Genomic DNA, 25,964 nt, shown 5'->3' with positions numbered 1-25,964 from the left:
GTGTATAAAGTACTCAAAATACTAAAATCTTTACACCACAATGTGAAAATATTCAAATACAGGTGCAGCTCCCGAATTACATGTTTAAGCTAAATAACTGCTGTCTGCATACAGCCTCCATTACTGCCAGTTATTTCCCAAAACATGCAGACATATTTTAGCTTTGTAATAACTTGCAGAATTCTCAAAACGTTCAAAATGAAATGTTCAGGTGATACACCTACCTTAAAATTCAGTGCTTCATCTACTGAAACACACATTTATAACTCATAGTAATTATGATTCAGCTTGTAAAACAACAATTATCATTATTATCATTGTTATTCTCCTTATCATTTAAAATCAAAAGCTGGGTCAGTGTGTCAGTTTCACACATTTCTGTGTGTTTTCTGCAGGTCTGCTTCAGTGCAATGACGAATCAAGGATCCAGTGGGACCTGAGCGCCCACCAGACCAAACAATCCCTGCTGGAGGCCGTAGCCAACCTGCCACAGGAAGGAGGAGACTACCACCGCATAGGTAATTTAACAGCAGACTGTCTGATCCACACCAGCTTTACACTGTGAGGGACTGAGGCAGAGACTCTGATTAGATCCAAATATATTTACTTTCTGTATTTAGGTCTGTCAGCGGTGGAAAGAGAAGCAGTTAGTGATCCATATTTTCACTTGAAGTATTTATAGTAATAAGAATATATTGAATATATCCAGCAATTTGTGAATGAAATTCAGTCTCTTGACTGATCAAGAAAACTGTGTCTCTGCTAACAAATAACATCTTCAGAACAGACTTCAGATAAACTTAGTAAAAAGTATTTTCATTTATAGTGATTCCAGAAATATTAAAGGAAAATTCTGGTTTATTTGAACCTGATATATTTCCCATAAATGTGGCCATTGTGGCTCTATGTGTGATGCTAACTTTGTTCTCTCAGCTCTGTTACATGATTCCTAACTGGACAGGATGCAAACAAGCAAACATGAGATTGTTTTAGTTTTTCCCTGTTAAGATGTCCTAACCTGCTCCATGCATCAGTGAACAGGCTAAGTACGGCAAGCCATATGGATCAAAACGTCTAATTTGAAGTTCGCATTAATATGTCTAATTTGTACGTCTTAAGACGACAGTTAACACGTCCATTTTGAACGTGTTAAGTCGTTTTGACCATTAAGGCTTCCGTTCTATTGGTGGACGTCAACATAGCCGCTCCTTTTTGTCATAGGGACGGCGTAGGGCTGAATGTTTGCCTACGCTGTGGTCACGTGGACGTTTGGGCTACATATCTATCACATGTCTTACACACAACTGTGATTTAGTATGTGCAGCCAGATGTGTGCAGACAGATGCATTTAGGGTTTAATGTTGTAGGTTGTAAATTAATGATGAATGGTCTCCTCTGCATCATTAATGATTGATTTTGAATTGATAAAATATTATGCTCAAACTTTATTTACATATGTGGTGTATAGGATATTTATGTGTATTTGCCCACTTGCTTGTAGCTATGTGTTATTTTATATACAGTTCTCACTTTATCATGTATCTTTACAGATACTCTCATTCAATTTAATGTGTTTCTGATTTGAGTAAAAGGCAGGAGAGCAAGTGTGGGCTGCGTTGCGTTCTTCAGTTACTCACTGAGAATATCAGTCAAGCCACTGAAGAGCAGCCAAATCACTGTTTGTTTTCATTTATTCTTTCAGGAGGGTAAATGTCACCTAAGCACCTTCAGATTTTATCAGTAGTACATTTGTTTATATAGTTTGTGTTGTGCTTCCTTACATTGTTTGAGGGAACTGTGACGTTAGGTAACTGCATATGAGTGGACGCAACCGTCACTAATGTTAACGTAGCTCCTCAGGGATTGAAGCCGTTATCTTTTGTTGGGCCTCAACCATGGGGTCAGACAAAGAAAGGGCTACATGTAAACTCTGAGGCCACGAGGCCGCTTCTTTCCTTTGTTCCACTGAAACGAAGGAGCAGCGCCAAAATGCTGCTCACAGACTCCATTTCCCCTGATGCTTTGCAAGTTTGCACCTAAGTGCAAAACCAGCAGGAAGCCTCAGGCTCTCGTCTCTGATTGGCAGAGACACATCAACACCACTTGGAGCCATGGCAACGCAGCCGTGACATCACTCCCCTTTCAGTACTGGTCGGAAACAAGTCTCGTCCCTTTCAGTGTGTCTGCGCTGGGAGAAGGTTCGCTTTTTCGGTCAGCCAGATCACCAACAGAGGTGCATTGTGCACGTGTGCTTCTCTCCCCTTTTCTTCTGGAGCTTCTCCCCTCGCTGGACGAGAAGAGAGTTCAACACGTCACAGACTGTATAAATATGGACGACGCGTCTCCACTGCTATGGAAAAGTGAAACCAAAATATCTCCTTTTTGGGAGCGGCCATCTTGCTTGTGGGGAACTTTTGGGGAACTGTAGTGACGTCCATGTTCATATACAGTCAGTGGTAGCTTCAGATGAAGCTAAAGTTAGCTGGTTAGTGTGATATATAGGGATATTTTTTCAGTTGAGTGGCATTTATTAATGTTGTGGAAACTGTTTCCACTATTCAATATTCCCTACCAAAATAAAGAGCATCTATAGAGTCACCAGCAGAGTCGCACACCATGAAGGTTATAACACTGACATGGTTCCAAACAACAATGTAAAAATTACATTTTAAATTAAATCTACATTCCTCTATCATTACATGTGTTACTGACTAATTTAACTCTTCACATAATACCAGCCATTAAAATATGCTACCACCAAATAAACCTTTTTGTTATCAAAGGTTCAGAACATTTTTTGTTTTGTTCTTTTCATGTAGACATGACATATTTTTATCCAGAAAGTGTTATTTAATGTTATTTAGCTGCATAGCATGAATTAATAGCCTAATTACTTCCCAAACAGTGTTGTCTAAAGTGACCAGCAGACATCCCCACGTGTTACCAAGTTATTGTTCACCGTTTCACATAGTAATGGTAATAATAAATAACTCCATAGTCTACGATGTGATAAAGCCATTGTTCACTTTTTATAGCTATTGTTGGTTAATGTAGCCTCCACTACAACCTTTAGGCTGGCTTTTTAGGCTATTTGTTTTATCAGTAACAGCAAAATAATCATAACTACATGTAATGTAGGTATTTTTGTACATTAGTAGCCTCTACGTAGAGTTTACAGAAGTTTCAGCAGTGCAATATAGAGCAGCGGCTGCCAGCCTAATATTCTGTTTCTATGCGCAACAATGCAAAGAAGTCCATGTAATATTTTACTGCACATTAGAACACACAAAGGTTACCAAAACATGAAATTCCCTGGTATTCCAGATTAAATCAGTTCATTTGTTCAATTCCCTGACTTTCTATGGCTGGAAGGAGGTGGAGGCTAGGAGCTGTCCACAGTTCTTTCCTTCTTCAGCTTAATCATTGTTTTCACTTCATTTATTTCCTCATGTGTTCCTCATGTCCTCATGTATTGATGAAGCAGGAAAGTCGATCAGTGTCTGATCAGCTGTTGAAATGTGTCTGCTGGGTGTTGACAGACACCCTCAACCTGACGGGTCTGTTTAAATACATACGTATTTTGCCACAATTTTGTCAAATAATCAGATAATTTCATCCATCATTACTGCGATTAGCTCACTCTGATAAATATTATGACTAACCATTATGACACGTATTTTTTAAAATATGTTAATGTCCACAATAATCATCTTTCTCATTGTGATCCTTTTATTTGTAATCTTTTGCATGTCTGTGTGCTGCTGCGTGTCTGAGTGTGTGTGTGTTGTGCAGCCGTCTGTGTAGGTGCATATTACTGTCTTGATAATGAGCCTTAAAATAACAGTGAAACACTGCACAACCGACTTCAGACCAGGTTTATGTTGCTTAATCACTCTCTGCTGCCTCAAGACAGTAATGCACCAACTGAGCACACATCATTTTCAGACCGACACGCCCATGGAAGCTCACATGGACACAAGTGCATTTGCTATTTAAACAACATGGACGCTGGACAGGAAAATGACAACTGCGTCAGTCTTAAACTAGTAAAGACACTTTTCAGGAGGTGCACTCACTCTTGGAACCAAGATTGCTGTGCACCACTGGACTGAGATCGCCACACCCTCAGCTGGGCCTGTCCTCCCCCTGTGGCACACGATGAGTCACCAAGATACGAAACCGGCACAGTCCAGGAAGTAACCTCAGTCTGCCCCAGTAAAAATAGCAGCTCACTAGTGCACCACTGTGCTTTGCCCCCCTCGCCGGCAGGAAAATATAGACCCATAGACTTCAGGCGCTAAATCACTGCTCTGAATTGTCTTCTCATGTTGTTCTTGTCTTGCAAGCAGCATGTCCAGAACCATGTCGCACCTAAATCTGGCATGATTGCAACCAGCCATGTCAACACTGTCAATAAGGAACAAAACACAATACAATAATTTCAATCGGACCCACAGTCACATTTTCAATACACTGTGTTCTGTTTTGGTTGTATTTTTACTTTATATTTACTTGGTAGAATACAACAAGTCAACACTCTCTCTGCTATCTCAATAATGATTTTAAACATATAATTATTCCACTGTAAGATCTTTCTAACCGTTGACACATTTACAGAATGATGTAAAGGATATTCTGGGGTAAAAAGTAGAATAAAACTTACATGTGTCACACAGTTGTGATAAGGCAGCCTTGTAAATAAGAACTGTGACCTTGAGGGGAGTGGTACGCAATAAAATATGTTCCTAGTTACAAATATGTGAACAAATCAAAGGTTCCCATCAGATTCCATTGAGAATACATACAGGTCATTTTGACCCATGTTGTGCATATATGAGGTAATGATACAAAAATGGTTTTTATGCAAAAATAAAATAAATCTCCAGGTGGCTGGCGACCAATAGGCCCATTTATGTAGTTGCAATTATTTATTTATTTATTTGTGTGTGTGTGTGTGTGTGTGTGTGTGTGTGTGTGTGTGTGTGTGTGAGCCAGTCCGGTAAAAATAGAGCCTGCATGTAAAGATAGGAGAGTGGGGAGAAGAAGCGGACATGCCCGACAGAGCCATGTGGACATTACACTCCACCTCTAGCGCTCCCTGTAGGCTGTGTGGCTTTTTTAATGATGTGCAGCAGCTTTCCAGGTGATTTCTTTATCGTGTGTTGTATGGATGTATGAGTGTTTGCTTTAACGTGTCCATGCACGCAGTGACATCACTGCAGCAAATATCATGGGACATTTATACAAAACTAAAAACTTAAACTTTAAACAGTAAATGTTTTAGACACGTCTGATGGAGGTCAGGATTTATCAGGAGGACGGCAGCTTTACTCCGTCAGGGTTCATTTCACAATAATGACCCGCTCGCTGTACATTATCCTGCTTATTACACAGCTGTTTACTAAAGAGATCAATAATCTGATACAATGTATTGATTTAAACATGATTTATTGATTTAAAAACGATTTTATTGCTTCCGCTAAAAAATAATCCAATAGATTCTACGGTTGGATCTGCGCGCACCGTAAATATCTATGAAAGCTCTGTAGCCTTCTTAAGATGAGCCTATTTAACGTTATAATTCGCGTTAAACTGAACATTTCCGTTGATGGTGAAGTGAAACAAGCTGAACGGGACTTCTTTGGGAATATTGATGTTGACGTTTCTGTCATTCGTCTCTGTTTCCTTCTTGCTTTGCAGTTGACACACCTGGAAACACAATTATTACTAATGTTACAACTGGTAACAATATTACTGTCATCACTACTGTTTATCACTTAAGTTACTATGTAGTGATGCACAACTAGGAGATGTGTTCACCAGATCTGCTGCTGTTTCCTGGATTGGAGGACAGCATCTTGCTCCACTTTTGTCTTTCTGTAATTAGTAGGAGTCCAGTAGCTCCTCAGACTGCCGTCACATCTTTGCCCAGTCAGACATTATCTCTCTGCTCTCAAGACCAGCCTGACAGAGGAGCTGTGCTCCTCAAGCTGGAGACTGTTTCACCTCCACAGAGTCAACTGGAGGAAAAGAGCGAGTTCAGCGTTCAGCTCCATACAATAAGAACATGTGCAGGGGACATGAATCAGTTTTCCTGGGAAACCATAGCATAGCCCACCCACTTTTAGTATTGTCTTCCCAGACCACTGGCTTTAACAACTAAAAGTCTGTAACTTCAGTGTCACACACAGTGTGGGAACTTTGATGTTCAGAAGCTGATATACCAGCCATAGATGCACCACAGGCTTTGAAATTATTCCCAACATCATTTCACAGGATCTGTCAGGACAACAATGCACAACTATGGAAGCCAATAATTGCAATAATAATTTGAATTATATCAGCAACTGAATATCACATTTTGACATTTTATCACTACTGAATGCTTTAATGTTGTTAAATATCACTGAATTTATTGCACTGAAAGGTTTGACTTTGAAAACCACCTTTCTGAATATATGAGGTCTGGATTCACTTTCAAGTTTCAATTTGATTTTAATCTAATATTCAAAAGCTTTATTCAAGTTGCTCGATTAGCTCAAATCACACACACATACACACACACACACACAGTGTGACTGAGGATTGTGGGAAAGAAAATGTGATGACAACACGTAACTGTGGTGATAACAGTGTGTAAGTCTCTATCATCCAGCTGTATAGTCATTAAACTGCTCAGTGTGTATCTTGGAAACTTGCAGACATGAACCATTTTATACTAAGTTTCTTCTCTACAGGAACAGATGCTGAGCTGGATATAGATCTCTATGCAGTTCACCATAATGCTGCTACAGGCCGATAGTTTCTGTGTTTACTTTCATTCAGACTCACAAACTTTTGAAGAGATTCATGTCAAAATCATATTTATGTGGAAAGCTGTAGGAGTCTCAGCAGCTCGCCCCGATGTTCATCATTGTGTGTAATAAACGTCTTTTACTGAATCCCTTGAATCTCTATAACAGAGCTGAGAGAACAAAGTTAGCCTGACACATAGAGACACAATGGCCACATTTATAGGAAATACATCAGGTTGAAATAAACCAGAATGTTCCTTTAATAATAATGTTATTGTAATAGTCTTATGATTATTAATATTGTGATATAACATTATTGTACAGTATCATGGTATAATGTTATATATCAAAGACTGCTGATGCTGTTATAGTGATAGTGATTATAATAATTATAATAATACAAATAAAAGTCTCACAATAGAATTTGAAGCTCTGTGATTGGATGTTTCTGACTGTAATGCATCTTGGGAGTCGTAGTTAACTTCTCTCTTTCAGTTTTTATGTCTACAGGCTTCTAGCTTTGACTTTTTATCAAAGAACCAGATATTTTGTTACACAGGTGTTGAAGTGCTGCAGCTGTCAGTCACCTAACAGTCTATGAACAAAGTAACGGGACCTTTATGTCTGGAACAAGCAACACATGAAATAAAGTCTCTGTATCTTTTAAAGCCTCTTTATTTCTGTCATACAGGAACAGCTCTGAGTCGCATCCAATCTGAGTTCTTTCAACCCGATATGGGAACGCGTTCAGACTCCCAAAATATTCTCATCCTGATTACTGATGAAGAGTCTGGGGGCGACGTATCTCTCCACGCACAGCTCCTGAGAGACTCCGGCATTGAGATCTACACTATTGGTGATTGACTTTCTCTCTGCAACTCTGAAACTATATTATTTTACCATGAAAGAATAACGTGACATTAACATGAATTAAACATGATATTTTGCTACAATGAAAACGTTAGTTAGTAAGACTCTTAAGATGATGTGTATGACTGCATTTATAGTTTATATCAGTTAATGTCTTACATTATTAAATCAAGTCTTTTAATAGTGGGCTGAAATGAATTAAACCAATCTGCTGCTCACAAGGAAGAAAGTAAATCTAAATATGTGGTGTGCTTTGGTAGTGATAATGAAGGACATATGATTTCTGTTTAATGGGATTAAAAATGCACAACCATCAGCATGTTCTGTCAATACAGGTTTAATTAAGGAGCAGGAAGCAGCAGGAAACAATAATTTTATTACTTTGCCAACCAAATTGTTTTCTTATTTTAAGTTTTTATGGTTCAGTTTTAACATTTTTCTCTCAGGTGTAAAGAATGTAAACGAGACTCAACTGAGGACCATCGCCTCAGATCCTGATGAAATTCACATGTTCAGTGTCATCGACTCCTCGTTCCTCCTGGACATCGTTGCCAACCTCACCATCAACCTCTGTAACAGCTTAGGTCGGCAAAGAGTCTGTTATCATCAAACAGTGATACATGTTAACACCACACTGATCTGCTGGTGTCAGAATTAATCTTTAGATATCAAGTTTTAAAAGCTGTTAAACATTTTGGATTCTTACAGTTAGATATAAAGTTATCTTACTGCTGGTTAGTTCTTTATTTTAATCTATCAGAATATTGTCAGACTCAGGTATGATAACAGAGAAAAGATCAGAAAATTTATCTATAAAACCAACAATGTATATTTATTATGAAGCTTTATTTATTCTGGAATCTCATTGAGATTATGGGGGTGAAATCCAGTGTTTTTATAAAGCCTTTAGAAAGCCAGCCAGGGAGAACTTGTTGACACGTATTCACATAGTTGTTAACAATCCACAACTCCACAGAAGGGCAGAGATCCGTTCATTCATCTTTTGACCATCCAAAAGAAATCCGACTGAGCTTCTCTCAAATGGAGAACTTGGTAATATCCAACCTGTTGTTCTGTTACATTAACACAGTTCATACGTTTACACGGCCAAAAACCTGATTAGTTCAACTCTTAACTTTCTTCTGACTTTCTTCTAACATAAGTGTCGTTTCTTAAAGCAAGCGTGAACTTTGTAACCTTCTGCCCATGTGCAGTAACCACGTCTCAATATGAGCTCACTATTCAAACACATTACTCATTTCAATAAACAAACATAAGTCATGTGGTAATAAATATATGCTCTTCCTTGCAATAACATGAAATATAACAAAACTCAATTCTACTTGCAGTCAATTATGGCTCTTACAGACATCTGAGTCTGTTTTGCAAGAGAGACCTGAGAACAGGTTACATATACACAGGATCACAATACGACAGTTCATTCACATCACAGTCACAAAATAATCATCATACATACTGACAGACACACGACTTAAAACAGTCACAAATATGATGAAGAACAGCAGCTAGTAAAACTAAAAGTTTCTCTAACTTTAACTGGGCGCTCACACCAAGAGAGCAGCAGGGGAAGCTCTGGTCGCCGGCTGCTCACTGCAGCCCTCTAGCAGTCATCTGCAGGGGTCGTTCAAGCAGTGCTGCAGACATCACGTTCAGTTGTGGCACATATCATGTTTGTAGTAGAGCTATAGGATGATCATGTTTTCATGTTTCCACTTTGTATCATTTAGGAAGAAAAATGTGTTTAGTATATTTCTGTCATTTAAAAAATAAAAATGCTGTTTTACTTTCAAAACCACATTGTTAGCTGAGTATCCTGTGGAATAAAGCTTTATCGGCTCGTTATAGAATACATCTAGAACAATAATTGTAGAAATAACCTAATATTAATACAGTAGTAAAAAATGTTTGCTAGAAACTTTAGTATAGCGGTTGCTGTGAGTAGAAAATCAAATCCTGATCTGAGTTGGTTGCTGCTTATTTGCATAAAGTTGAACTCTGCTCAACTTCAGCTTGTAGCTCTTGGTGCTGACATCATGCTGCTCGCTGCTGCCAAGGCGTCTGAAGCCCTTCGTCTCCAGCTTTCATTGGAAATGAACCACTGCCAGCTGCTTTTGTTACTTACGAATCTTTGGATGTGAGTGCACAGTAAGCTGTGTTGAAGTTCATTCCAGTAGTAAGGAAACTGGAAACCAGTCTTCCCCAGTTCAGAGCTTGTATTAGGAACTTTTAAAGCTAAACTTCTCTCTGATCTGGTGTCATGGTTTTCAGCTCTGAGCTCAACTAAAGATGTTAAATAACTCAGCAAAGAAAGCAAGGCCTTATAAATGAAGACACAGTCTGCTGCTGCCTTCTAGATGCCAGTGACGACCATCCAACCTTTTCATATAACTCCATCATTTTTTATTACTAGTGGAGGCTCGCTGGCTGTGCTTCCCTCCAATCATGCTGCAGCTAACACGCTAGCCTCCCAGCTAGCCCCGACTCTCCCTTTGGATCCAACCGGAGCACCAAGCCCCGGTTAGTTATTCAGGTTGCAAGAAGCAGCAGGTCTGTCGGGCAGCTGAGTGAAGTGCAGCCTGCAGAGGAAACACCGGGACCGTCAGGGTGAAACAGTCCAGGAGGAGCTGCTGTGTTCAGCTGCACAGATAGGAAACACCTCGGCTGACAGGATGTACCACTCTGTTGGAAAACATTTTTTCTTCTACTTCTTTTTGGTTTATAACAGCAGGTGGCAACCAGCATATTAGGTGCATTACTGCCACCCTCTGCTTCAGACTGTGGACCAAAGATTAAATCCTGCACATTAATCCTGTCTGTCTAATAAACTCTAAGAACACTACTGCTGCTCCTACTTGGCAGGTTCATTAATGCTTTAATTTTTTAAATGCTGAGCTCCTGAACTCCAGTCTTCCTTGGTTCTTCCTTCATATATCGTCTTTCTTAATGATACTTTGTAGAATCTATGATTGCATGTGTAATAGTCTCCTCACCCTGGTGGAAAAACATTTGTACATATAATATCAGATATTGGCAAAACATCCAATATCATACATCCCTAAAACACATATACAGCAGGATGTTTCTGTGATTTAAACAACCGTATGTGCAGATTACGCTTCACTAAATGCAACAGAAATAGACTTGAAGTGTAAAAAAACACAGGGGGTCTACATGTCACACTACAAGAGAAAGCAGGAGTAGTAGTAGTTTTGAGTTACAATATACTGTATGTATATGGTATTAAATCATTCACATTAACAGTGTAAACAGACCAGTTTGCTGCTCTCTGTCAGCTCAGTGTCAACATGATGATCAGATGTACTGACTTCAGACTAGTGATCAGTTTCTTCAGGATTTTATCAATACTACTACTCTCATCAATACTCCTTATCAGTCCAGTTCTTTATTGATACTGCTTGAAATGAGCAGAACCCGAAACCAGATTTTACCATCCAATAATCTCACTCCTTGTTTTCTTCAGGTACTGATAAAAGAACTGACCTTAAAAATATCTCAGGTTTTTAACTGTTTAATACTGGATCCAATTCAGAACCAGGTTTCAGGGGGCATCCCTATCTCAGACCAGCATTAACAATTACAGTTCACTGTAGTCTGAGCTGAGGTCTGATAGCATGAGCTGCTACTGCTGAAAGCAATAATCTGACAGAGGAAAACAGGAGGAGTCTAATTCAGATTAGCTGTAGCTTCATCCATTATTCTCCTGTGAACAGAGTTATGAGGGGGCGTGACTACCTTATAACAGAGAGATGCCTCCTTTTAAAGTTGTATATCTTTATTTCTGGTATCATGCATTGCTGTCCACCACAGTGTCGTTCTTCATGCTCCCACAAGATGGAGCCTGAGCAAGACATTTTCAAATCCTACAAATAGCTTGAAATATTTTCTATAAATAAAGACTTGTATGAATGTGCTCTCTCTCTTTAACATTTGTTACTTTCAAATTCTAAAAAGCTTTATTGATATGAATGTTGCAGGTAAATATTCCCCAAACTAATGATGGTTCTCTCTCTCCAGACTCTGTCAGGCTGGTGAATGGGACTAGTCTGTGTTCAGGCAGACTGGAGGTGAAGTCTGAGCAGTCGTGGTCCTCAGTGTGTGAAGCTGACTTTGACCAGCAGGATGCAGAGGTGGTCTGTAGGGAGCTCGGCTGTGGGGCTCCTTCAGTCCTCCAGGGGGCGCTCTATGGAGAAGTGGAGGCTCCGATGTGGACCAAAGAGTTCCAGTGTGGAGGCCATGAGTCTGCTCTCCTGGACTGTGGAAGATCAGACTCAGCTAGAAGCACCTGCTCACCTGGCAAAGCTGTTGGACTCACCTGCTCAGGTAGAAGAGGAGCTGCAGCTTTGATTTGGCTTCAGTTCTGTTCTAATGAAACTCACTTTATTCTTTTACTGATGACTCTCTTGTTTCTGTTCAGAGCCTGTCAGGTTGGTGGGAGGAGCCAGTCGCTGTGCAGGTACACTGGAGGTGAAACGATCAGAGTGGAGACCAGTGAGTGACTTGCACTGGACCATGAAGGAAGCAGCAGCAGCCTGCAGAGATCTGGACTGTGGCTCTGCTGTTTCAACAGGAAGGAGAAATGAAGCCTCAGACAGATCTGTATGGAGGATCAGATCTCACTGTGTGCATTCTGGATCTGCACTGAGGGACTGTGCAGTATCATCTTCCTCTTCCTCCATCATGAAGCTCACCTGCTCAGGTAAGTCCAAGTCCCCAAACTAATGATGGTTCTCTCTCTCCAGACTCTGTCAGGCTGGTGAATGGGACTAGTCTGTGTTCAGGCAGACTGGAGGTGAAGTCTGAGCAGTCGTGGTCCTCAGTGTGTGAAGCTGACTTTGACCAGCAGGATGCAGAGGTGGTCTGTAGGGAGCTCGGCTGTGGGGCTCCTTCAGTCCTCCAGGGGGCGCTCTATGGAGAAGTGGAGGCTCCGATGTGGACCAAAGAGTTCCAGTGTGGAGGCCATGAGTCTGCTCTCCTGGACTGTGGAAGATCAGACTCAGCTAGAAGCACCTGCTCACCTGGCAAAGCTGTTGGACTCACCTGCTCAGGTAGAAGAGGAGCTGCAGCTTTGATTTGGCTTCAGTTCTGTTCTAATGAAACTCACTTTATTCTTTTACTGATGACTCTCCTGTTTCTGTTCAGAGCCTGTCAGGTTGGTGGGAGGAGCCAGTCGCTGTGCAGGTACACTGGAGGTGAAACGATCAGAGTGGAGACCAGTGAGTGACTTTGACTGGACCATGAAGGCAGCAGCAGCAGCCTGCAGAGATCTGGACTGTGGCTCTGCTGTTTCAACAGGAAGCAGAAATGAAGCCTCAGACAGATCTGTATGGTTGATCAATCCTTACTGTGTTCATTCTGGATATACACTGAGGGAATGTGCATCATCAGTTTCCTCTTCCTTCATCATGGAGCTCACCTGCTCAGGTAAGTCCATCAGTGACATCATCTATGACAGTAATATTTTCCTTCCTCTGTCACAGTGATAGTCAGTGGCAGTAGCGGACTGTGGGGTCTTGCACACACACACACACACACACACACACACACACACACACACACACACACACCTCTTCTATACAGAGAAACGCATTATAGCCATAAAGACGCCTTTGCCTTTACTTTTTTACAGTGAGCCGGCATAAAGCCGCCTCCGTGTGAGCTTTCATAGCGTAGCGGCGTTCTGGATTCAGAGGCGTGACGGAGATCAGACTGATCAGAGCTGTAAACTCTGCCATAAGCAAGTAAAGAGACGTTACTAGGACGAGGGGAGGACATTTCTCTTTGTTTGACAACGTTAAAAGTTAAGTTAGACTTTTCTGTCGGCTTCCTGACTCATTTTAAAAAAGACGAGAGAGACAGAGAGAGAGAGAGAGAGAGAGAGAGCAGCTGTGGTCGAGTGAGCTAGAGAGTGAATGGAGAGAGGGAGCACTAGTAACGTTAGCGAGCTGATGAATCAGATCATTAAAACGTTATTTTCTGATTGTTTCACAACGGTTACTTTCTAAAGCACAAACACACCTGCATCCCCGCACACCTCCTCAACCCTGCAGCTGTACGCCGCACCGCCTGATGTGGTCTGAATACGGGCGAAACAACAGCGTCAGCTCCCGGTCCCGCCGTGCCGGCTGTCACACAGAACAGCGAGGCGGATTACAGGAGCAGTATTCCTGCTTTGAACGGGCTGTGTAAAAGAGGCTGAAGTGCACTCATCACCAACAACTAACATCTAAACAATATAAAAACTACGTCATTAAGAATAAGTCCATTACAAAATCACCTTCTGACACCTGTTAACAAATGTACTCAAAGCACCGGCTCAACAAGCTGAAACTATGCTAACCTCGTTATTTCTCCCACACATGCATTAGCTAAACTGCCAACCCGGTCTTCCGATGGTAAACGTTCACTCATGTTGCTCAACAAAAAGACAATAAAGGAAAGATTTTCTGAAAGATAAAAATTAGGCCATATTTCTCACAGCAGCAAAGTCGAGCATTACCAACAACAATCTTAATCACCTCTATAGATAATTAATACAGCAGGACTCACCAGTCACTGGAAAACAAAATCCATCCTCCGTTCCTTTCTGCAATGCCTGCCTGCGTGTGTCATACGTGAGTCCAGCGTGAGTCCTGCGTGAGTCCTACGTGAGTCCTGCGTGAGTCCTGCGTGAGTCCTACGTGAGTCCTACGTGAGTCCTATGTGAGTCCAGCGTGAGTCATACGTGAGTCCAGCGTGAGTCCTGCGTGAGTCCCGCATGAGTCCCGCATGAGTCCTATGTGAGTCCTGCGTGAGTCCTACGTGAGTCCTGCGTGAGTCCTATGTGAGTCCTGCGTGAGTCATACATGAGTCCAGCGTGAGTCCTACGTGAGTCCTGCGTGAGTCCTACGTGAGTCCTGCGTGAGTCATACGCGAGTCCTGCGTGAGTCTTATGTGAGTCTTATGTGAGTCCTGCGTGAGTCCCGCGTGAGTCCCGCGTGAGTCCTGCGTGAGTCCCGCGTGAGTCCTACGTGAGTCCTGCGTGAGTCCTATGTGAGTCCTGCGTGAGGCAGACACATCCAGTTCTAGCTCCAGATACTGGGTTTATGGTTATGATAGTAACTGAAATCAAACAAAATATTTTTTAAAAATCACATAAATTATTTTAATAACTAATTAAATAAAATTGTTTCAATAACCTTATAATTACTGATGTGTAATATTTTATGAACTAATAATGACACCTCTCATAAATGGTCGGGCCTGCAGAGAAGGTCCTGAAGGTCCTGACGGACCTCCTCTGGTCGCTGGTTTCCATTGGACTGAACTGTAAACTTATCCAGGACGACGGCATCCTAAAGGGTACAGAAGTTAGCTTGTTCCTGGAGGCTCATTGCTTCAAACTGAGACAATCTGCAGCTTTAAGCAACCTGCTGTGGTTCACTCACACACCCTGCAGTTCTCCTGAGCAGCTCAGTCACATCCACCTTACAAGCAACAAATACATTACTAATTAATATACTTGTTGCTTGCTGCCTAAACAAATAAGCAACTGTTTGCTAACAAGTTCAATATATCAAATTAAAAGCTGATGATATGTCAGTGTTGTGTTCACTACTTGTTTCTGATGGAAACTATTGTGCGTGCAGTGTTGTATGAATGTCTTATTAACATGTTGATCAGCTGTTTTCTGTCTGATCTGAAGGCAGCTGAGGATGTTAGTCTGTTTCCTCCTCTGCTCTCTGACTCCTCTGTATTACACATGAATGTAGGAGTTCTCTGTGTTGTGTGATCACCTCTCTCTGATCAACATTCATTTATTTGAACCAAAGCCGTTTCTACTCAAACCAAATCTGCATCATATTCCATCTGCATATATATGACAACAAATTCTACTTTTTACTCATAAAAAACTTAATTTAAGGAATTTAGCTGCATTAACATCAAAATCAAAACAAACTATAAACAAAATAAAATATTTTGAACAAAATGTTTTGAATAAACTATAAATTCATGAGCAGCAATAAACAAAATTCTTCAGTCAGTTCTTTACTTTCTCCTTGTTTTTCTTTCAACACCATTAACGTTACATCCTGTGATTCTTCCTCACTTCTGTCTCGTCTCTCCTGATTCCTTCACTCAGTCTGGAAATGTAAAAAGCTTCCTCTTAAGAGTCTGACAGAGCATGAAGCAGAACTTTAACTTGTATGGTGTTAATTACAGTAATTGTGGACAAACGACACACAGTGTGAATACATCAGCAGTCAAGCTATCAAACTATCAGCTACATTAACATTACTGTAATGTAAAGCAGCAGCAGATAAACTGGACGCTTAAACAACACTAATGTCAATTTATAAAACTTCTGCTTCACTGAAGAGTTTTTCTAGCTACTTACTTTGTTGTCTTTTGTCTGACAGATTATTATTTGATGCTGCACATGTCAGTTAATGTCATATATGATCCTCTGAACTCTGATTCATTCGTCTGTCTCATGAAAGCGGCTCCAGTCTGCCTGCTAGCTTCAGCACGGAGGGTTCGTTTGTTTTAACACCAGCGCAGCAGGAGTGGGTGGTGGTTTGTTGGTCCGTGTTAACAGTAACAGACGTCTCCATGTCTCATAAAAGGACACAATGTTCCAACAGAAAACAAAACAAGCGCTCCTAGAAGCTCCAACAGAAACTGTGGTAGGAAGCCAGTCTGAGCTAACAGCTGTAAAGTGATGGAAAGTTTGCTTAAACACTGTTTCAGAATTTGAGAGGTGGGTAAACGGCGTTTACGTGCGTTTAGCCTCCACTACAGCCCTGCTTGTAAGACAAAGAGCTCTCGGATTAAAAACTGCTTTTTGATCTATACACACATTTTATTTTAGCCATTGTGAACTTAAATAATGTTTGTATTTTAGATCGACACAAAAGGATGTTTGGTGTTAATTTATATTTGAGGAGAGAAGAAATACGTTGGTGCAACGGGGCCCTCTAGTGGTCACAGGGGTCGTACACACATGAGTAGTCTGTGTGTAGCAAGAAAAGGCCTTAATTTGAACAAACAAATGAGGAGAAAACAACATTCAGCTTCTCACAGAGGAAGAAGGATTCATCATCTCTCTGTGTTTACAGACCTGCTGCTTCAGCCAATCATCTCTGTGTCTTCTACCATGGACGGGGTCTCCGAGGCCCAGCAGCAGGGGTTTCTGGTGCGCCAGGGCTCCAACTTCACCATCAGCTGCTCCGTCCAGCCTCAGTACCCAGGAGGCTCCTTCCAGCTCACCTTCACCTCCTCCAACACGGCACACATCTACACCCAGCCAGCTGTCAATCACTCTGCTGACTTCCTGTTTCCTACTGCAGACCCCGCCCACCAAGGAAGCTACAGCTGTGTTTATGGCGTTTATGTTTTTTCTCATAACTTCTCCTCTGAGAGCCGTCTGCTGTCTCTCACTGTCACAGGTAAGCTGAAGCAGAGTGTGAAGCTCAGTGGAACTGAGACGTCACACTGACTTTGTTTCCATGTTTGTAAAACATGATAAAAAGTCATCAGGCAGCAGGACCGACCCAGCGACCTACAGAGAGCTGAGGCAGAATCTGATGAAGGAACTGTAAACTGTTTCCTTCCCGGCTTCTTTAATGTTATTGAACCATAACAACTGTGTTGTAGTGAAAAGTAAAAGACAGCAAACGAGTCAGTGAAGCCAGATAAGCACTATAATGATAATAAACAGGACTTTACATGATGAGCTGAATGTCATCAGGAGAACTCAGAGCTTCACCAGGATCACATTTGATTTAACTGCATGTAAAGATGTTGATTGTTAACAATCAGTTGAATCATTTCAACCAGACAGGAGCTTGAAGGAGACAATCAGCAGACTTTCATTCATTCTTTCAAACCGGCTGTAAACATGAGTTGTTTTTGTCCAACATCATCAGCATACAGAGGAGATCAGATGAACTTATAATCAACAAGCTGCTTCACACTTCAGTGATTTTAGGAGATTTAACGTCACTAAAGTTTCTGTTTGATGGGAGCTGTTGTTCTCATGATGTCATGTGATCTAATGTGATGACTGAATGTGTCTCGTCAGATCCAACAGTTCATATCATCAGACTGGTCGTCCTGCCGGTGACTCTGCTGTTGTTCGTCGCTGTCGTCGTTTTCATCCGGAAGGTACTGAACACATGTTTGTTGTTTAGAGGACTGGTTGAAATGAAGCACTCAGCCTGTTTATATTGAACTGAAGAGAGGAGTGATGCAGTAACTTAGATCTGTGTTGTCATGTCTCTCCAGGCCAGCAGGGGGCAGAAGTCAGGCCCACAGGAGAACATTGAGCTGGATTCTTATAACCTCGGTGTTTCCAGAGCTGAAGGAGAGCCGGCTGAAGAGGAAGGAGCCCAGGGAGCAGAGTAGGACCTCCAAGGACCCACAAACCACTGAAGAAGAAAATCATCTTTGGTTTCATCTCTCCTCTCAGTCTCAGCCAGGTTTTTGCAGCCCAGTACGGCGAGGAATGATGTCCATACTGGTCGATTCCACAGCTTCTGATTTACATCCAGCACCAACGCTCAGTGCCACAACATTTTTTTTATCATCATTAACTTCTCTCATGTGAACAGCTGTAACTTTTTACTTAAAGATTTTGATGAATCCAGAGTTTTATGGTCTCATCTGGATAAATGTTGAGTCAACAAATCATTTAAAAATCCATCCAGTTGTTTGATGAGTTTATATCTTTTTTCTTCACTGTCTTTTATATACTATATACTACTTATTCAGCTGAAATGTGTTATTGCTTCTTTTAAGAATATTTGCTTTTTGAGTTAAAGTAACTGAATAAAAGAAAAAGTTAATGAGTGAAATCAAATGTTTTATTTTTGTTTTGCTGTTTTTATGAAAAAAATCTGATGTTTGACAGAATTTAAAGCACATGTGTTTCTGCTGAATGTTCACTCATTTATTGTATGTGACAGTTTCATGCTAATAAATCAGTTTCTAGTGTATCAATAACACTTTTACACTTTGTTTTATTTTGAATGTCAGACCCCCAAATATAATTAGCATTTCCATGATATTCTGGTCAGTTTAGTGCACCTCTCCCTCTCTACACTGAAAATCAAATTATACAATTATTGTTTGATTTGTGAGAATAAAAGAAAAAGACAAACAAAGTGTTAAACTGCACTTATAAGGACACAATCAGATGTGTTGATGTCTGACTGTTGGTGCTGCAGTTTGACTTCCTGCTCAGCTGATACAACACATGACACCTGTGTGATGTCACTGATGTCAGGTGAGTCCATCATGAATCCAGAGCGAAACACACAGGAGACAAAGTGAACACATCAGATCACATCAGCTTTCTGCTCGGCTTCTCATTTACTGTCAGCGTGCAGCAGATAATGATTCACATCAGGGTTTCAAACCTCCACCAAACGCTCTGTTGAAAGCAGTTAGTTTGACTTTAAAGTGTGTTTAGTTGCAGCAGCAGACTGAAGGAAACATCTTAACCAGCAGAGTGTGAAGAGAAAACCAACCAAAACCTTCTCACAGTGACGTTCTCTCCTTCTGCAGCCAACAACATCCAAAGCAACTTGAGACAGTTTGACTTTCTGTGTCCTCTTTGTTCATTTGTATTATTTTGTTAGAGGTGTCGGCCAGGTCTCTCTCCTCACATTTAACATTTGTCACTCAGGTTTTGTTTGTTTTGTGTTTTTTTTAAATGTTTAAGTCAAACCTCAAAAAAAGCAGAATGTACAGTCTTTATACCTTCATCTCAATGGATTTCCTGTTCTGAAGCACAGGGTTTATATAGAATACAGAATGTAGAAATAGAATTTATTAAAAAAAAGGCTCAAAATTCTTTCATTTTTTTATTTGCAAGTTTCATTTTTCTTGATAAGGTGTCTCCTGTAGGGTTAATATAAACCCTAATCCTTCAACATTACTAACAACAGCTACAATATTAACAGTTCAGTTATACGTCGGCTGTGTCTATAAATAAGCACAGACACAGTGGTCTGCCTACAGTATGGTTAGCAATCTCCCAACTATTTTATTAAACTTAACAGCCTCCCGTGTAATTTGTCAAACTCTAAACTTTTCCAACTTCAACATGAATTGGCTGCAAAATGATCGCAAGTCCTCTGTTAATATATCAAATCCACTAATCTGTCAACAGCAGCCTCATCCAAAAACTATAGACTTCAGATCATTTATCATCATTGATGAACCTGACAAAGAAGATTATGTCATTTTTAAACAGTACTTTACCTTAAACATCATCACAATACCTGCTAGTTTTCCCTTTAGCAAGGTGCATGAAGTCCCGCTGCAGAGAATGACTGACATCCTCACTGACGATGATGCATGATCGTCATGATGAGACGACAGATTACATTTTCATTTTGACCCCATAAGAGCGTGTTGACATGTAAATATAAATGCAACAGACGGGGGGCGCTGTTTCACTTACTGCATTTGAATACTGTCCACCGTACAGCAGGTTACGTCTTTAAAGATGAAAGTTCAAATGCTGTTTTCATTTTCAAATTGAAGAAAAATAATATATAAATCAGCACCACCTCTACTACTACTACTACTATTACTACTACTACTACTGCCACTACTAACATCAAGTTAGTACAAAATGGCAGAGTTTGTTTTTCTGGGTGAAATTAAACTTACAAAAAATACTGTAAATTAAGTATGACAACACATGTACCATAGTTTTCTCCCCATTGTAGAGAAATTCAAACATGAAAACCTTCAGGGCATCGTGGTACAGTCTTAGCCTGTTTTCATGTTCCTGTTTGATTTCCAATCGATATTCAATAAGAAAGTCTCCCTTCTGAAAGTGGCGGCAACTGAACACTCCTCGACCTAACGAAGAACAGAAGATGTGTCAGAAATATGCAGAGATTAAAGCAATAATTAAAAGTATACCTGTGCTAAAGAATTTTTAACAAATGGCAACTCACCTTTAAATGAATTAATATATTTTATATTGAATCCATCCTCGTCCTTGCCCAAGGATGAAAAATATGCTGCCTCTTCTTTAGGTTTAATCTTCACTCTCTGTGGCCTTATTGCTGACATCTCATGCTAAAGATGATGATGACTTCAGTAAAGATATAGAAAAAAATCTGATCAGTTTACCTATCATAGTTTGGTAACAACTTACTGCAGACCTATTTTACAGTTGACTTTCAGTCTTTTAAGTGTCTGTGTAGGAAATGTGCCAAACAAATAGATATGCTATACAACTAAATTTGCCTTGCCTTACTAGTAAGCCATATGTCAGACTCGGGGAAGCAGGAGTGGACCCAAACGCAGAGGCCGGAATGCAGATATGATGAAAAACTCTCCTTTAATTGTGGATGGTCATGAACAGTCAAACAGAGCAGAACAGAACTAGCAGATGCAACAACACAAAACGATTCAACAAGGACTGAACAGAAAACCAGAACTTAAAAAGAAACTGAACTAACAAGGAGATGAGGTGCAGGTGGGGAGATGGGTGGAGAACTCAAGAGAGGGGAGTGAACATACAGGGAGCTGATTGGCTGAGGACACACAGGGAGCAGGGCAGGGCTGACGAGGCTAACACAGGACAGGTGTGGGGAAAACAGAGCAGGGCAGGACCAACGAGTCCAAATGCAGGGCAGGTGTGGAGGAGCACATGAACACACAAGGGAAACAGAACAAAAACCCAGAAAACAAACTCAATGCCATCTACACTAACCCATCCAAAACCAACCACAAACACAAACCCAAGCACACAACCCAACAAACCAATGACGCAGTCCTCCAAAACCCACCACCCAAACCATACAAGAAAACCCCCATGAACCGAAGGACCAAACAGAAGTGCAAAACCAGGAGACCCCAAAGAACACAACACAAGACCAAAAAACACCCAAAGTCCAGGCAAGATGTGACACCATACTGGTGAACAAGCACATAGTTTTGAACCTAGACTAAATTAAGTCAAGGGTCAAAGTGTAAATGCCCTGAAAAGGCAGTATATGTGTCAAAGATGTGTGGACACAAACTTTCCTCTGGTCATGTATTATAATGACTGAGCACTACACAACTACATAACATTACAATCAATACTGTACATACATAGTATACTAGTTCTGTACATACTAGTACAGGTGTCACAAGACAGCTCTCCTAAATGTTTGCAGTATTGTGTAACATACACTAATAAACTTTACTGAAATGCTTATATTAAACAGGATAATATATATATACATATATATTTGTGTATGTGTGTATTCATGGATTATTGTTATGGATTATTATTACCATGGATTCATAGTTCACAAACTAAAGTGTGATAACTTTGCTCATGTCTAGTACTGATAGCACTACCTCATAATGTACAACCTACAACACTACCAGTACACTGAATTAATAACAAAGACATTTCAGCAAACATACAACATACATTAATTTACAGGATAGTCTGCAAACTACATCGCCAGTCGAGTGATTTTCCCCACATCACTTACTTAGTCCAAAGACGACACTGCGATTAGCATAACATGACGTTAGCATTGTTAGCTTATTCGCCGTCAGTTAGCATAACATTAGGTTAGCATGGTTAGCTTATTGGTTGTCCTGTAATTAACGTCATTACTCCACAATGCACTGACATACCGTAATACCAATACTTTCCCGAGAACATATACGCATTCATCTAACACACTACTGAATATGAACTGTTCATATATATGGAATCATACCTGAAAAGGGAGTTTCTCACAAAAGCAGAAGCATCACATTTTCACTTATAATTTCTCTCACTCTATCAACCACGTCCAAGCAAAGCCAACGTTAGCTAAACTAAGCTAAACTAAACTGTCCTCAAACTAAGCTAGCGTTGGCATTAATTTCCCAGAAATTTATATGATCAATTGCTGGATGAAATGGCACTTTCAACTAGCTACCGATATCAAAAAAGTTGCTTTGACTAGTTTCTGGATGCGAAATGTAGTGCTGGGTTTTGAGTCTTACCTCTTCTCCACAGGTGCAGGTGAAAATGTGCTGGTTCAGCTGGATATAACGTAATGTTAACCAGGAAATGATTTGGTGGCTGGCTGAAGAGAGGTCACCTCGTTTAGGGTAACACAGCAGTTTTGACAAAAACCATAATTATGAGGACAGGCGACTGTCAGCCAATCAAAAGCTGTGAACTTTACACGTGTGAATGATTCATTAGTGGGTGCAGTTACATCGACCCACCTACAGAGGCCGCTGTGTCATACACAGATTTTACACAAATTCACGTAAATCTGAATTGTGGAGACATTTGCTGAAACTTTGGATTCTGGGTCTCTACACCTATAGAAACACGTCTACGCTGTCCGAATTATGAGGACCCTGTCCCTGTCCTCACAATTCAAAATGTCCTCACAGTGTGGCGTGTATCCATGCAAAATGTCTCCATAAACCACAAATGCGCACACACACTCACACACACACACTCACACACACACACACACTCACACACACACAAACACACATTGACACACACACACAAAAACACACACACACATACACACACTCACACACAAACACACACACACACACACATTCACACACACTCACGCACACACACTCACACACACACAAACACACACACAAACACACACTCACACACAAACACACACACTCACTCACGCACACACACACTCACACACACACTCACACACACACAAACACACACACAAACACACACTCACACACACAGACACACACACACAAACACAAGCCAGACCAAAGAGTCCACAACTTACCTTTAAAATACTTACCTACCTCTTACACCTTAATACCTACCTCATCTCTCATGGGTGTCAAGATTTTTCGAAAAGTCACTCCATGGGTGGTACGAATAGACTCCAAATGACCTGAAACGTGCTCCTAAATACTTTCTGCGTGGTCGATTTTGGCCTCCACACAGTAAAATTTTCATCCCATTCATTTCCAATGGGGAGGACATTTTGCTCTATAACTCGGGAACCAAAAGTCGTAGAGACTCGGGAGTGGGTGGCATCAAACCTAATTTGGGGGCTCTGAACGCGCCAGTCTTGGACCCATGTCTCTACGACCTTCCATTGCTGAGATACAGCCATTTCAAAAACCGGAAGTGACGTATCTCAGGACCGGAAGCTCGCACATGCTCATGGGTGGTACTGTTGGAAAGGCCGTTCCTGAATTAGTGGGGATGGAGCTTGGTTCTCAGCTTCTGCAGTGAGCAGCTGGACTCCATCTGGTTGGCCTCGGCACGGCCATGTTTGGACCCAGGAAAAGACTTGTTGGCCATGTCTCCTTCCTCTGAGACTTGACAGAGGCCTTCCTGAAAAACACACTCAGTGGTCAGCCTGAGGTGCAGATCTGGTCTGATAGAGACTCTGTGACTGTATGGAGATAGACAGACTAGATTATTTAAAAGGCATTAATGAGAAAACAAACATGCAACTCAGGGGAAACCATTGACTGTGTATAAATATGGCCGTCATGACAGCCCCCCAAAAGTGAAGCCAATACATCTTGATCACCCCCTGGTGGTTGGCTGCAGTACAGGTCATAATGATACTGTTTCTGGGAATATGGGGGTTTACACTCTATAATAACACCAGTTACATATTATGATGGTCTTTTTAAAGATGGATTCTGATATTTTTAATGACTCAAGAAATGTAACAAATCAGGTTTTATCTAACATTTTTGTCAAAAATGAGTTGTTTACATGAAACTGTTCTTTGAGTTATTGACATTTTGTGTAGGTTTATGTTTTGATTTCTGCATCATTGGCCCAAAAATTTGAGAAAAGGTTCGATTTCAAAACTCAAGCTCTAATTTTGTGCTATAAGGTTCCATTTGCAAAGCACCAATCAGTGCTCAGAATGCAGCCACGATGACCAATCAGGTTCCGCCTCTTCACCATGTGATCTCACTGCTCTTAAGTTTTGAAACCTCCAAATTGATTTTTTTATCAGAATCAACATGAATGATTCTGATGCAAACAACTTCTGAGTGAAAGTCAAAGTTTTATCTTGTTTGGACTCAGTGAGAGGCAGATTTTAAGCTTTAGCTACCATGCTAATCAGATAGCATTCTAAGTTTAATTACACAGTTAGCACAGTTGTTAGCAATAATTATGGTTTTTATTAGTGACATAACTTACTCTGAATACTTAAAAAATGACAACAAAGAAAACAAAAATATTAATAACTGTGTTCACACGCCAGTAGCTGCCTAGTACCCACCGTCTGTTTAATTTGTGACGACTTGTTGGGGTCAAGGTTGGGTGCAGTTTAAGGTAAAGGGAAACACATATCTATGGGGGAACAGACTGACAAATTTGTTTGAAGAGATTAATTTCATAAAAATAAGTGACTTCTTTGTGCAACATGTATTAAAATGTTGACACATTAATGCAGTTTGAAGTTTTACAAAGTGTATGGACAGTAACGTAACGACCTGCAACATTAAACATTAAAGTTTAAAGTGTTACTGCCGGTTAACTTCTACAGAAATAGTGTCGAATTCCTCATAAGACACTAACGTTAGCTGCTCTGCTAATCTGTGTTTCCCCACTGACTGTACACACATATTTATATATTTATAAATAAATCTTTTATACATTCAATGGTTTTCCCACACAAGGAGTAACTTTAAGAAAGGTGAACGCTTCTTGTTGGCGACACCATTTAATTTACATAATGCAAAATAAGGAGCACCAGATGAATATATACTGAACATTCAATTTAAGAGAATTCAAGGCTTTTACAGGACAGCTAATGTTATGTGTTCTGTTCCTGTTTTCAACAGCTGCAACCACAGAATCATTCGGCTGAAAGTCTCCAGTTAAAAACGTCACTCTTTAAACCGAAACACCGGTTAAACCAATCCTTTTTCTGGAATATTCCCCTGCTTGGATAACAGTCTGTCTCTCTCATAAATGGGACAACACGGCTGTTTCACTGATAACGTTATAGGTGTTGTAAGGAGGCCATGTTTCCCCGTATCTAAATGTTAATGAGGTTACTTCAGAGTGTCCCTGCTAACTGGTTTATGAGCCAAGAGTGGAATAAAATAAAACTCTGAATATTAGAAATAATGGCCGTTGACACCAACGGTCAGACCGTTAGCTAATTTACATAGGTTAACGTTACTCTCTCTGTTATCCGAAACATTAAATTAATCATTTTTACATTTCAGACTATTGCACCAGGGATTGTTATTCAATATAAGCCAAGATTTCATCGAACAGAC

At 40.6% G+C, this 25,964-nt stretch overlaps 1 protein-coding gene and 2 long non-coding RNA genes across 4 annotated transcripts; 1 reads left to right on the top strand and 2 right to left on the bottom strand.

Moving 5' to 3' along the window:
• The first annotated feature begins 7,529 nt into the window (after positions 1-7,529).
• LOC121904563 lies at positions 7,530-18,686 on the top strand. Its single transcript, XM_042422368.1, has 7 exons — positions 7,530-7,650; positions 8,111-8,248; positions 12,006-12,026; positions 12,121-12,402; positions 16,802-17,131; positions 17,767-17,849; positions 17,970-18,686. The coding sequence occupies exons 1-7, from the start codon at positions 7,530-7,532 to the stop codon at positions 18,087-18,089; spliced, it is 1,095 nt and encodes a 364-aa protein (XP_042278302.1). The 3' UTR covers positions 18,090-18,686.
• On the bottom strand, positions 14,746-15,794 carry LOC121903258. Its single transcript, XR_006098004.1, has 3 exons — positions 15,131-15,794; positions 14,927-15,037; positions 14,746-14,804 (listed from the first exon to the last, which is right to left on the bottom strand). It is a non-coding gene; the product is annotated as an uncharacterized LOC121903258 (long non-coding RNA).
• Positions 18,687-20,406: 1,720 nt separating the features above from the next.
• Positions 20,407-23,209, bottom strand: LOC121904183. 2 transcript variants are annotated; one of them, XR_006098180.1, is made up of 4 exons: positions 22,701-23,209; positions 20,962-21,043; positions 20,657-20,796; positions 20,407-20,558 (listed from the first exon to the last, which is right to left on the bottom strand). It is a non-coding gene; the product is annotated as an uncharacterized LOC121904183 (long non-coding RNA). The 2 variants fall into 2 exon arrangements; XR_006098179.1 differs by lacking the exon at positions 22,701-23,209 and having other exon boundaries at positions 20,962-21,146.
• Between the last annotated feature and the right edge of the window lie 2,755 nt (positions 23,210-25,964).

The sequence above is a fragment of the Thunnus maccoyii genome, chromosome 9 (assembly GCF_910596095.1).
Source record: "Thunnus maccoyii chromosome 9, fThuMac1.1, whole genome shotgun sequence".
In the NCBI taxonomy this organism is placed as follows: Eukaryota; Metazoa; Chordata; class Actinopteri; order Scombriformes; family Scombridae; genus Thunnus; species Thunnus maccoyii.
Note: the sequence above shows the minus strand (reverse complement) of the source record. Positions and strands in the feature narration are given on the sequence as shown.